The sequence below is a fragment of the Populus euphratica genome, unplaced genomic scaffold (genome assembly GCF_000495115.2).
Source record: "Populus euphratica unplaced genomic scaffold, PopEup_1.0 scaffold3.1, whole genome shotgun sequence".
NCBI lineage: Eukaryota > Viridiplantae > Streptophyta > Magnoliopsida > Malpighiales > Salicaceae > Populus > Populus euphratica.
The window spans coordinates 3,780,851-3,794,637 of NW_011499847.1; the positions used below are offsets into that span (position 1 = coordinate 3,780,851).

General features: G+C 33.0%; 2 protein-coding genes across 3 annotated transcripts; both read right to left on the reverse strand.

The window, feature by feature from the left end:
- Nucleotides 1–2,440: 2,440 nt before the first annotated feature.
- On the reverse strand, nucleotides 2,441–6,153 carry LOC105108030 (LAG1 longevity assurance homolog 2). Its single transcript, XM_011002171.1, has 6 exons — nucleotides 5,822–6,153; nucleotides 4,670–4,875; nucleotides 4,285–4,440; nucleotides 3,410–3,595; nucleotides 3,151–3,329; nucleotides 2,441–2,767 (listed from the first exon to the last, which is right to left on the reverse strand). Exons 1-6 carry the CDS (start codon nucleotides 5,936–5,938, stop codon nucleotides 2,748–2,750), a joined length of 864 nt encoding a protein of 287 aa, XP_011000473.1. The 5' UTR covers nucleotides 5,939–6,153; the 3' UTR covers nucleotides 2,441–2,747.
- A 3,504-nt stretch (nucleotides 6,154–9,657) lies between these two features.
- LOC105108041 (abscisic acid 8'-hydroxylase 4) lies at nucleotides 9,658–12,962 on the reverse strand. 2 transcript variants are annotated; one of them, XM_011002181.1, is made up of 9 exons: nucleotides 12,532–12,962; nucleotides 12,106–12,427; nucleotides 11,590–11,739; nucleotides 11,253–11,501; nucleotides 11,062–11,151; nucleotides 10,899–10,977; nucleotides 10,703–10,809; nucleotides 10,416–10,534; nucleotides 9,658–10,332 (listed from the first exon to the last, which is right to left on the reverse strand). In XM_011002181.1, the coding sequence occupies exons 1-9, from the start codon at nucleotides 12,732–12,734 to the stop codon at nucleotides 10,227–10,229; spliced, it is 1,425 nt and encodes a 474-aa protein (XP_011000483.1). In that variant the 5' UTR covers nucleotides 12,735–12,962; the 3' UTR covers nucleotides 9,658–10,226. The 2 variants fall into 2 exon arrangements, with proteins under 2 accessions (XP_011000483.1, XP_011000491.1); XM_011002189.1 differs by having other exon boundaries at nucleotides 12,593–12,671.
- Nucleotides 12,963–13,787: the final 825 nt, after the last annotated feature.

A 13,787-nucleotide genomic window follows, 5' to 3' on the forward strand; every position in this document is an offset into this window, starting at 1 on the left:
CAAAGCAACATCGACCATTTCAACAGAAGGAAAGAATACCACTAGTGCTAATTATTATCTACGAAACCAACTAAAGTAGCAGGTGCTTTTAATGTGCGCAGAACATTGTTGGTAATATTTTTTTTTAAAAAAATATATGTAATTATTTTGGTTTTATAATAATTTTTTTTGTTATTGATAAATTAATCTAGTTGATTTAAAAAAATTAATTGATATTTTTTTAATATTTATTATTTAATACTGGGTTAATAAAAAATTATAATTTATGATTTATTTTGATTTTTCTTTGAGGTTATTTAAGTGTTATCATTGAGTCATGAATTAATCCGGGTAAGTTCATGTAGTTTTATTGAGTAATTTTTAAATTGATTTTTTTTTAATTTTATCGCTCAATAATGAGTTGATTATAAATTGAGTTTTATAATTTTTTAAAGTATTTTTGAAAATAATTAATTTTTTAATTTTTTTTTTGGTTTTTCATATTATTTTGATATGTTAATGTTAAAAATAACTTTTATATATAAAAAATATTATTTTAATGTATTTCTAAGTAAAAAATACTTTAAAAAATAACCATTATTATACTTTTAAATACTCTCTTAAAAAAACATGTTCGACCAGTTACCAATATCTTTTTTTAGTTATTTTTATATATTAATACAAAAGATACATTTTTATTAATCAATAAAAAAATATGAACAACTCAAAATTATTAAAAAATTATTTTAATTATCTAATTAAAAGAGGTGATCAAATATTTGCAAATTTATTTTATTATATTTTATTATTTGCTTTTACCTGTACTGTTATGTAAATGTAATTTATAAAAACTTTCAATATCATTCTCTTTTATTTTGAATTTTCTATCTTTCCTTTTTGTTGATAAGCACTACCCATATGTCATCCTCCGTACATTTTCACATTAGATCAACATTTTAAACTTGATCATTAACCAGATCCTATTTTAAAGTTTATTTTTTGTTATTATATAATTGAAATTTTTTTTATAGATACCAATAAAAATACAATCTACTTCAAAAAATTAATTCTAACATTTTAAAAGTTGGGAAAGCTTTATTTTATTTTATTTTATGAATGTTAAATATTCACATAATTGCAAAGCATTGAAAATAACTTGGAATAGTCGTAAAATTTTATGGAGGTCCAAAAAAATGATATAATTTAACTATGCATTTTAAGTAGAGATTTAAAAATATTTGCATAAGCAGACAGGAAACACCTAACCAAGATTAAAATAAGTGAATTATGGAAATCACACGTGCAAATATCTTGAGAATCACATTAAAATTATCTAAATAAATTCACATGATTTCCTCGAGACTCCCCATAAAATTTGAAACCTGAAAGTATCTCTACTTATTCTATATTTTCAGAATTTATTAGATTTAAAATGTGCATAAAATAAAATAAAAAACACTTTCCGACCTAAAGAATCTCGATGTTATTTTTATAAATAGATTGAATCTTCATTAGCATTTGTAAATATTTTTAAATTAAAGTCGAAGGTCAAAGTTTGACCACTGATCAAACAACAACGATGATATCAAAATAGAGGCTGCCGAAGGGAGAATATATATATATATATATAAAATGGTAACTTAATAACTTGATTGATCATACAAATCTCAATACAAGGCAACCTCCGCAGGCAAGCAGGCAATGGATACAAATTGTCATCGAACATGAACAATAAAATAGTTTTTCAAGACAAATTAGAGGATTTTTTTTTAAATAAAATAAAATAAATTTGTAGTATGCTATAACTGGAGTCAAAATTAGCACGAGATGGGGGTCTAACAAGTTTAAATTGCTTCAAATTCTATCCATCTCCCCAGGAAAAAAGATAGTTTTGATTGGGGTCTAACAAGGCGTCTACCCGGTAAGCCAAGATCATAGAAGGATTCTTCTAATTGACTACCCGATACGCCAATATTTGATTCATGTACTTTTACACATGCCTCCGTTCACGATGCAATTAAGAACCTCCTAAATTATTGATACACGTTCGAATTGGGATGGGCGCTAAATGCTTGTTCCAAATGGGAGCAAACCAGCATTCATGGAGGAGGAACACGACATCATTCTTGTTTGCCTCAGGTAACATGCAGCATCATATCTTATGCATAAACTTGTCGAGGTTCTTGATTTTTCAAAACCCTACTCTGTTGATCGAAAAACTCATCATGATCTTAAAAAGATTTTCCAGACTGAAGCGGCCTTTTCAGTCTGCAGCGACGAAATGGCTTTTCCAGCGCAAAATGATTTGAAATTTTGGGGCCGAAGTGAAAGGGAGGGGATTTGAGTTTTTGAATGCATCATGTCTTAAGGATGTAATAAGAAACCACCATTGCCCAACCCAATACATGCTTCTGAATCTACGCAAAATTCCCCACAGGCTTCGACAATATAACAAGTGATAAGGACTAACACACCAGGAAAAGAAAATGTATTACGAAGCTGCTTTTTCCACTTTCCATTTAACAATATATGGACTGATCGCATACAGGAACTGCCTGTTATTTGTACACCAAAAAGAAATCAGGAGATTTGCACCAGGGTCCTATCTCCTCATGTCTACGCCATGAAGAATTGATCAATATTGAAGCAAGTAAATTATTCACCTAATTGGTGAAGACCAACAGACCGAAGATACAAACCTACATATAAGTCAAACTAATCTCCTCAGAGTCAATGCTGAGAACAAAAAAGTTGATCGAAGGGTCCACCTATTCATCATCTTCTGAATCTGCAATTATATTAAAAGAAGTTAATAGCTCTCAATAAAAAAACCACAAATCCGCAAACCAAGATGATATATGAAGTGAAACGAGATGATAAACAGATGACATTTGGCAGTTCTTGATAATATGTGCCAGGGACTGTTCAATAACTCATCATATTGTTGGAATAAATGATGCCCAAGGCAGCCCCTTTGAAGTAAAGTTTTAATAACTACATTCCTCAGGCTCTATGCTCAAAGCGGAAGTAAAAAAGAGGGGAGAGGGCAAGGGGGTTCTAAAACTCCGAAGTAAACCATAGACATATAGAGGCTGACCTTCTCCCTCTAATTTGGAATTTTCCTTTCATGTTCCAAAGTCAGTTGTAAAATTAAAACAGCAGAAAGCTTACCAGATCTTATATCTTCTCCCACTCTTCCCCTGTTTCTCAGCTGTCTCATTATCATTGAGTATATCAGGATCCACCAGTATATGTGGAATACAAGCAACATCAGCAGCATTGTATTGAAGACATAGTACACTAATTTGTCGTAGGCCAATGATAAATCCAAAAACTTCACCAATTCATAGCTGGGAAATGCCAACCAAATATTAGATGAGGAAAAGGAGCCAAAATTAATGAAAATAAGTCATCTACCATGAAGACAAACCTTGTCGCTCTGATAACCCAAAAGGGGAAGAATATTAGACGTAGTACAAGCCATGAGACGGCAAACAGTCCAAAGAAAACACTTGCTCTAAGCTCCTTGCCAGAGTATTTGAAAACTTTAGCAGCTTCTAAGAATACATCACTTGCATCATGCAGGGCGAGGATGATCATGCCTATCCGGAAAAATCTGCATGGCAAAGTTTATAAGTTAATTACTCATTGAATGTGTCCGGATAAAGTATTACTTGAACTTTGCTAATCTTAATAGCTACTCCTGTAAAGAAATCAAAGTAGGGCCACAAGAATATAACTCTAAGGAAAGAAAGCTTTGGCATCTCAATATAAATATGCTTGTAAAAACACCAACAATAAAGAAAAAAATGAAGAGAGAAAGAGAACAGCTGGATTGGCTTAATAATAACAGCCAGTTTTATTTGACCTCAATCTCGAATATTATTGTGTGCAGAAATCAATAGAGGGGCATGAGTATAGAACTCTAAAGAGCTTAGCTCTTGCATAGAACTTCTCTCAAAAAGCTTTTCCATCTTGATCTAAAAAGGCTTGTAAAATGACTAAAAATAAAGAGGGAGAAAGAGAACAGGAGAATCCGCTTAACCTCAAGAAGACTTCATTTATTATTAATGAAAGCATCAGCTAATGAGTCGGTTGAAGAACATGATAACTAGCATTCAACTTTGGAAAACATGATAGATTTTATAATCTATGCAGCTATCTTTGGAATGAGTATCCAACTTTGCGAACCAGAAAGAAGCAACAAGATGAGGTTCTCTACAGACATGAGAAAATGATGAGGCTAGAAGAGAATTTGAGTTTTGCTGGCTCACAACTCAGAGTACCAAAGGAATGAATTGTTACCTTGTAATATATGAGTATCCAATTAATATAACCGTAATTACATGATGAGACATCATCACAGCAAAATCTTTCCTTCTAGTTTCCCACATAAGGAGGGCAGCAATGCTGTACATGTAGAACCCACATTGGCACATGTAGAAAAGCGTTACTGGAAACCTGAAATAAAAACAATTTGCGTCAATCAAGGAAACCAAGACCCCCGATGTGGCCCTCATAGAAGTAACCAAAATATGAAGGCCTCTTAAGCAAGCTCAAGTATCTGGAAAATACTTGATATCCCAAGCCATAAAATGCATTTCTGCCATCCACACTACACCAGTTATGCATAACTAGTAAGCAACTATCATCACCAACTGCAGAAATTCATAGCATATGAATCAATCACCTCAATTCTTGATGTGGCCAGCCTCTAAAGTACTCTTTTGTATCTCTGAACCATGGTCCGTTGCAGGTAATTTTCAGAGCACATATTTCAACAGTAGCATAGTATGTAAGCTTCCACATAGATTCTGAACATTTTACAATAGTTGCCTCATCAATCCTTGATGGAATGGCTCTGGCTTTACTATGCAACAACCAAATGGCCAGCCTCTGAGAGATATGGAGAATTTATCAGGATCCTATGGATAAAAGGCATGCATATTTTTCTATGCAAGGAGTCGCAGTAGGCAAGAAACAAAGCAAGAACTATGATAAAGTGGTCATATTGGGCACATGGATACCCTGAATTGCAAGGAAAATAAATATTCAACATTACTATATCATAGAGGCAATTTTTTTTCTGATTTGTTGGCTTAAATAAAGACATAAGCGCCTATACCTGACATTGTATGATAGCAATTAAAAATGTTGTTCAAGATTGATGTGCCACAATGCAAAAGGAAGAATTCCGCCTCAGCATATCTATGGCATTTTCACACAATATTTCCTACCAATCACTGCAGCTAAGGCCACTTGCAAATAAGAAGATGTTCAGAGCTATAGGGAACCTTTTAGAGCAAAAGCAAACACTGCAATAACCTTAACTGTTTCTGATAGAGGGAACAAAAATCCATACTATTTTACATTTTAAGGCCTGAGTCACGATCCTACAACTGAAAAACCCTTAGCAATTATTTTTCAAGCACTGTAGCAACTCATGAAGTCAAACAACGGGATCGTGAAAGATTAATGCACGGTGATTTCAAAACAGATCTTCTCAAAAACGAAGGTAACGGAAATCAAACGAGATCTACATCATTAAAGCTGTCCTCTAATGACATGAAAATGAAAGGGAGAGGTAATAAAATTCTCCATGAATATATCCTCGTTGAAAGAAATAAAATTACAAAACAATAAGATTTGCTTAGAATTTAAAGCCTGTGCTTCTGTTTCACCTCAATTTAAAATCTCATTCATCATTCATCAACCTCAGATTCCAATAAAATTCCTTAAATCATGATCAATTCATAAATAAATTCTCCGATAACTAAACAGCAAAAAAAATGATAAAAACTGGAAAAATAACTAAATAAAAAAATAAGCAGAGAAATCTTACTCGAAAAAGGAATCTGTCCAATAAGAAGCGAGCAGGGAAGAAACTAAAAGCGAAGCAAATGGAAAGGAGGAAATGAGAGGGGTCTGCAGAGCCATTGTGGCTCAAGATCGAGTCCATGCGAGAGATCTCCAACCAAAATTGTAGAGCTAAGCATCAATTATTGTTGTTAATTCTCCCATAATAATCCAAATTAAGAGCAAAACAACTCAACTGTTAACGGATTTCACTAATTTTAGTAAAAATTATAGTGAGAAGAAAGGAGGTGTTCTTAATGACAAGTAATAAATTTGGGGTTATAGAGACAATCAGATCTCGTTGTGTTTTTTAGTGTCCGTGCTGGGAGACAGCGAAAAAAAAATGGGCGCTGTTTTATTTATAGGTCAATCCCATATTAGTCCCCGGATTGTACAGCAGTCCTCAGTTGTATCCCAGACTTATTCTTTTGTCAATAGACTCTGCCATGTATCAAGGCTAACTTTTTTCTCTATTCAAAGTAACTATTTACGTATGTCAAGAAAAGAAGTATATTTTGAATAATATCAACATTTTATGTAAAACTTTACGCATTCATCCTAGAATAAAGGACTCGATTGAAAACTTATGAACAAATAGAGATCCATTTGATGAAAGTAATAGATCGGATCCTACTTGAGAAATGGGTAATTCGTTGGGACTTATCTGAGATTTACCCATTTATTTATTTGACAAGGAAAATGATTTTTTTTTCTTTTTTATTTTTAGGAGGTTGTTGGCGTCACGTGGGGGTAGGGTGGGATGAGCCCATCGTTTTTTAGGGTTAGGCAGCTTTGCTTTAGCCGATTCTCGTACTCCTTACATATTAAATAAATTCCTTGTTAATAATTTAAAAAAAATATTTTAATATATTTCTTAGTAAAAAATATCTTAAAACTGTTGGATGATTTTATTTTTTATTTTTTTAAAAAGAGAGAAATAAACACTGGGTTATAAGAGTAGAGATAGCGAGACAGGGGATCCAATATCCATTCGCAGATGGGTTCAAAATGACACAGGCAATGAAGATGGCAATCTCTTATGGAATATTTAAATGAAAAGCAAGAGAGTACGAGATAAGCGAGGGATGGCTTAAACTGAGCTCGACCTCAAGAGACGTTCATTTGAGGTTAATGTAAACGTCCTGTTGTGAATCATTTGCAAATCGTAGTTACCAGCTAGCAGGCAACTCAACCTAATTTATAAATCACCCTATATTTCATCCTCTGCAAAGCTCATCTTCGTTGCCATTTCATGGCTAAATAGTCAGAAGTCTGCAAGGTTTTTACATGTCAAGCAGCATATAACTCAAGGGGAAGTGAATGTGTAATACAGATCTGAGAGAGACTCGAGCAATCAACTATGAGAACAAACACAGACCAATCCCAAGCCCCTGAGCTGTATCTTAGACAGAGTGCATATATGCTTAATCGAGACGCGTATCAAACATTATAGTCACCAAATCACTGGTTTTTAAAATTGCTCGACTAACAGTAAAAATCATCGGAAAGATCGACGATTCATACATGGCCAATTCTGGAAACCAGAAATTATGAAGGTTTTTAAAAAATGCTCGACTAACAGTAAAAATCATCGGAAAGATCGACTATTCATACATGGCCAATAGTGGAAACCAGAAATTAAAAAGGAACAGGACTTCACTGAATGTATAACAATTACAGTAGACAAATTCCACCCTTTTTTTGTTTTTCTTGCCTTTGCGGGAGGAGAAACCCCTCTCATACTTTGATTTATTTGACCTGGGCTTCTGGCTTGTTCAAACTGAAATTGATAGACCTGGGCCATGGCTTGTACTGCCGGGGCTCGAGTGGAAGAGGACCAAGCTTGTAAAAATAATAAGCAAAGGACAAGTGTTTCGCTGCTGGATTCCTAACTTGTTAACAAGCAATACCCACCAACCACCTCGGTCTTGCTTGAATCCTGATCGTCAGGGCTTCTGTATAGATAGGATGTGTTTTGGCACATCTCGCACGTGTATTGTTTTGATTATTAATTTTTTTATAATCTCCAATAGATTATTTTTAATTGTTTATGATTTTTTTATAATCTCCAATAGATTATTTTGAATTGTTTATAAGCAAATATACTTAGCATTTGTTAAATTAAAATGTTTGGTTTTTAAAATGTGTAAAGTTTTATGTACAGCTTCATAATTTGTAATTAAATTAGTTTATTGATTGTTAAAACATATAAATAAATCTTTATTGTATTGAAATAAAAACTAGGGGTATAAAATAGCTAATAGTTAGTATTTATACTTGTTTATTCCATATATAATATATATGTGCGCGCGAGCGCACGCGTTTATGTGGGGCTATTTATAATTCAATCACTTAAAAATAATAACCATCGGTAAATTTGCACCAATTTATTTATCAACATAATTAAAAATTAAAAATATATTTTTCATATCATATCTTGTTATAAGAAAATTTTACTGTCTTTCTTACAAAAACAAAAAAGAAGTTTCATTATTTATTGAAATAAAATATATTTATATTATATGAATATGTAAAGTGTATTAAGTGAATAGTTTTATTCTGTACAATAGTATATTACATGAAATGGATTTTTTTATTTCAAAGAGTTAATTTTTTTTATTAATGTGGGTGTTTGAGCTAACTTACATGTATCTCAACTAATCTTGTATGCCTTGAAATTAACGATCATGTAATTCTTTAATAATTCTAAAATTTCTAGAACTCGAATGAAAGAGTTATTTTTAATTTTATGTGATGTGAGTCGAATTTGTAAAAAATATAGGCATGGGTAAATATTTTTTGAACCTTTATTTTAATATTTTTTATTATAAAAAGGAAAAACTTTTCAAAATGAAATAATACACATTTTATAGATAATTTTCTCCAAATGAGTAGAAAGTAATATAAGACAATAAAATGAAAAATCTTATAAAAAAATACAGATCTAGTTTAACAATATGATGAAGCTTGGTGTAGTTTTATTATTTTCAAATTTTAATATTATTGAGTGTTTTTAGAGTTTTTATAAGTAAAATAAAGTGATAATAATATACTATGTAGGTTAGGCATGATTTAATAAGAGGTTATTTTATGTTATTTAGGGTTTTATATGGTCAATAAATACGAAACTAATGAAAATTAAACGGGGTTAACCTATTCTTTAGGTTTTAATAAGTTTTTTTTTTTAATTTCTTCAATATTGATTGTTTTTTCCCTAATTAAGGTACGGCGGAAGTTACATATTGGTATATATTTAAGTGCTTGTATATATATATTATTTCATTTAATGTCTTAATATTATGATGCTTTATCTGGCATGCCTCTTTATGTCTTTTTTTTCTTCTTCTTTTGTCGATCTAACTTTTAACCATATTGTTTAATTACTATCGATACACATGTTATATAAATATTGTGAGCTAGGGAGTTCGATATTAATTTACTATCAATAAACACGTGATAAGATATCATGAGAAATTTTCAACAGCTGCACTCGTAATTACCTAGCATTAACTAATATTGCGAGCTAGGAGTTTAGGAGGCCTGTAAGGATCATTCTAGAGTTTCATCAATAAGTTGGTGGATCCTATAAAAATTTCCCATGATTCTCTAACCTAGAATTAACTAACTATATGTTTTTCTATCTATGTTTCTTTTTCTTTTTTTCTTTTTGGATTTAATTTGTTAGGTCAAGTGCCGAAGAGCTATGATTGTGTAAGAATTGACGGTTTCATGTTTGTTCTTCATAATGGATTGGTGCTTTGATAAATGGTTGGGAACTTGGGATCGAATAGCACAAAAAAATTGGATATTAACATTTACACATTGTCGACCAATCCATCACTTTATTTATTTACTTTTTGATAGCTACCCATTGAACGGTAAAACACGAAGGAAAAAAAAAAACGCTAGCAAACCCGAACCAAACCACACCACACAAGCCAGCTCAAGAGGGCAGCACCACTCCTGATAGGGTTCACTCGGCCAGCCAGAGCACGAACACGTGGTTCTTTCTGGCACCACTGCAGCCAAACCCCTCGCGCGAGGTGAAGTTGACATGAACAAATGGTATTCATTCAGTTGATGATGGATATGAGCCATGGAGATCTTGTAACTCTTATATAATTTATAGTTATTATTATCAGTATGTTGACAAAAATAAAGCTTACAGAATGCAAGAGCTACTCATATTAATTTGCATAAAGCATAGTCCACTGACTTACACTGGGATAATTGGGACCGATCACCTCCTCATTACATGCAGTAAGAGTAGATTTAGGCAAAGCATTTAGTAAACAAGAGATAGGGACCCCTTGAAAAAACTACAGGGGCTGGGTTAGGAGGGTAGAAAGAATCGTGAACGAGAGCAGGCATCTTGAACTCAAGGGCACTTCTTATTCGAGATTGACAGGTTCTTTCCAAAATATGGCTGGGAGTCCTTGATGGGGTACAGGAAATGGGCCGTATTGAATCCCGTTTTGTGATCCCACCACTTCCCACCTGCAAAAAAGATCATCATTTTCGTTCACAAGATTTCAGCGAAATAGCTGGTCACCGAGGGATGAAATATACTGGAACTGTACCTGAATCTGGTCATTAGATGATGGATCAAGACAAGCATCTCCAGCTTGGCAATTTCATTGCCGGCGCAAGCATGCACTCCATTTCCAAATGGCATGAAAGTGTTGGGCTTGGGAGTAATCTGCATCCACCAGCAACCCAGATCGAAAAAAGTGAATAAATAAATACATGCTCGCATCTTCTCACGCACAAGTATGTGACAGATAAAGACATCAACCACCAAAGCTGGAAAAATTGTTTCTAACTAGTTCCAGTGAAGATTTCCTTTCTTCTTATGTCACATGTATACCTCAAACCTTGATGGGTCGAAAATGCGAGGATCAGGAAAGAATTCTGGGTTGTGATGAATGTTCCTGAACAACGGCAACACCTTCCATCCCTTTGGTATTAGGTATCCTATAAATGCAATAAATTCTCTCTTTCAAAAAAATTATAGCTTTTAAGTACCATGATCATTAAAGATAAGTTTTGGTTTAGCTCCTCACCGTGGTACTCAACATCAACCATTGCTTCCCTGAATGTGAAAGATATTATGCTTGCCATCCTCAAGCTCTCTAATATAACCTGTGGATTTCATATAATTACTTGTTCTTTCTCAACTAAGCCTACTTTGGCAATAAGTATATTTTAATAAATAGTACTAGATACCCTGTATGTAAGTGGCATATTTCTTGTCTGCGCCCATGTCAAGGGCTTCTCTCCTCTTCCATTCGCTTCGTATATCGCCATTTGCTCTAACTGGAATGTATAAAAACAATTATTCACGGTAACTTGAGTTATTTAAGAGCTGATTAACAATCTGGAATTTAAAAAAGAAATAAATTCTAAGAACTTCTCACCTTAACAGCTTCTAGTAGGTTTTGGTCATCATCGAGGTATTTTAGAATCCATGTCAGAACACTAGCTGTTGTGTCCTGAGCAGCAAAAAGCACTCCTATAATGTTGTCAGCAATTTGATCTTCAGTTAGGACTTCTCCCTTCTCATTTTTGAAGTTCAGAAGATTACCCAATAAATCCTTCTCTAGTAGTCCTTTCTCTTTCCTCTCACAAATTATCTCACTCAGTATTTGATTAAGCCTTTTCCTTGCCTTTGATAACCATCAAGGAAAAAAAATGTCAAATTCAAATTCTTTTGAGGCTATTATTGAGATGGATGATGGACAAGACATTTCTTACCGAAAGAGCTTTGTGGTAAGCAGTTCCTGGAATTTTTGTTGGAAATGAATTGTAACCCGTACCTACTATGTGGTAGTTGTCATTCAGCATCTGCCTAAAGTTGCTGTTTAAGTGACCAAAGATAGAAAGAATGCCGACGTCAAAAGAAAACTGCGTGGAGAGCCCAAGGGGGGAAAAGAAAAGAAAAACTAATTAGAGAATCCTGATGCAAATATAGAGTGGAGGACCCAGGGATCGGAAACTCCAGGAAGAACACAACAATAAAAACAAAATTGAAATTAGGAATTACTAATCGATTGCAGTAAAAAAGAGGAGGAATGGGACAATTAAATTGCAACCCCATATTCTTAAATAATCTAGATAAGCCAGAACGCATTTGAGAGGCATGAGCTTTGCATATGTATTCAAAAGAGCTAGTCATAAGCTGGCATTTTATTCTATTTTTGTTTACTTAAGAGATAGGTGATATTTTATTTAATTAATAAAAAAAAAATAGTTTACTTTCTTGAACCAAACCTTCTTCATTTCATGAAAGGTGTTGATGATATGCCCACTGGACCATGATTCTAAGGCAGAGATGGCTACGGATTCGATGCTGGGAATTAGTTTCCGGATTGTGTCTGGGGATAAAGAACTTTGAACCAACTTCCTTATAAGGTTGTGGTAATTTCCTTGGTGAAAAAAGAGAGCTGAAGGGCCAATCATCTCCTCTTTGCTTTTGGGGTATGTAGGCTTGAACAGTTGAGCATGAGTCACCAGCACAAATCTTGCACCCTCAGGGCTAGCTAGCATAACACAAGGGCAGCCAAGTATGTGGCTTTTGAATACTTCTCCATATCTGAACAAGAAAAAGGAAAAAAAAGGTAGTTTTTCCAAACTTCAAATCCATGCAATAGGAAATCTTGAGAAAGGAAATCAAGTTCGTATGGTAATCACTAGAACCTTTTTTGCCTTGTAACAAAGAAGACATTTGGGTCTTGAGTATAAAGCTGGAGAGTTTCACCTACAAAAGGCCAGCCCATTGAACCCGGAGGAAGCTTTGCTCTTTGTTTAGGTATCCTCCAGGGCCTCCGCATCTTCTTTAAGAGGGGATAACAGAGAAGGCTAGAAAGAAAGAGGCATATTAAAATAGAAGCAACCTCCATGCAAATGTATCTCTCCCTCCAAAAATTAAACAGGAAAGCGCCCCACTTCTCTGTTTCTCGGTGTCTTGGTGTTGCAATGACTTGTTTTCTGGAGGTGAAAGGAGTAGATATGGTGGATGATGCTAGGTTGGTTGAGAAGATTATTTAATCAATGTGAGTGTATGTGGTGTATCGGTGTTTATATAGAGGAAGGGAGAAGGGGGTAGAGACAAAACAGTAGTTTTGGGCTGTTGGCAGGAGATTGTCAACTGTAATGAAGGGATTGGTCACATAAGTTTGGTAAGATATATGCATATCCCAGGTTAAAGGAACAATATCAGACACCATACAAATTATTATTAACATATTTCGGGACATAAATATTTTTGTTAATGAAAAAGAAATGACGACTAGTTGTTGAGCTCTCCCCATTACATGTACGAGGGGTCGTGGTGAAGTTAGAATTTTTTAAATAAAAAAATAAATTATTAATAAACATTTGATATTATATATTATATATACATGTGTTATATATAGAAATTAATTTGAAATATATATATCAACTCACTTAAGTTAGGCAAAATTAATTTAAAAATACATTTAACATAAAAAAATTACATTATAATTATTCTCTTTGAGATTTTATATTTTTAAACTATTAATTTTATAATAATTTTATTTTTAATCTTGTTATAAATATCTTTCTCAATATATAGTAAATTTTTATTTATCTATTTCTAAATTTTTCAAGAACTAGGAAAGTTCTTGGTAACAATTTTATGCTGACATATAGTACATAACATGTAAAATCATCGCTTAAATGGATTATCATAAATTGATGTTATTCTTGCTGGCTTGTTTGTACAAGTAAATTAAATATAAAAATTAAATATTTATTTATTTATTTATTTATTATATCCTTAATTTTTGTAGTTGCCCTGTACTTTATTTTTAATTATTATTAAATTCATTATCATCATTTTTCATATGAAATGTATACTAAAATATTTATCAATTCATCAAAACTCATTTGAATTCATATCTATTAGCATATTATATTACTCATACATATTA

What these genes read in the sequence shown, in the direction of transcription:
- LOC105108041 (XM_011002181.1), bottom strand. Translation starts at nt 12,734, where the DNA reads ATGGAGGTTGCTTCTATTTTAATATGCCTCTTTCTTTCTAGCCTTCTC. An exon ending in TTTGTTACAAGGCAAAAAAG is followed by an intron (nt 12,428 to 12,531) that starts GTTCTAGTGATT and finishes TTTCTTGTTCAG; the next exon opens with ATATGGAGAAGTATTCAAAA. An exon ending in CCTTTCATGAAATGAAGAAG is followed by an intron (nt 11,740 to 12,105) that starts GTTTGGTTCAAG and finishes CTCTCCACGCAG; the next exon opens with TTTTCTTTTGACGTCGGCAT.
- LOC105108030 (XM_011002171.1), bottom strand. Translation starts at nt 5,938, where the DNA reads ATGGACTCGATCTTGAGCCACAATGGCTCTGCAGACCCCTCTCATTTC. An exon ending in GGATACTCATATATTACAAG is followed by an intron (nt 3,596 to 4,284) that starts GTAACAATTCAT and finishes TTTGCCATGCAG; the next exon opens with ATTTTTCCGGATAGGCATGA. An exon ending in GGGAGAAGATATAAGATCTG is followed by an intron (nt 2,768 to 3,150) that starts GTAAGCTTTCTG and finishes ATATAATTGCAG; the next exon opens with ATTCAGAAGATGATGAATAG.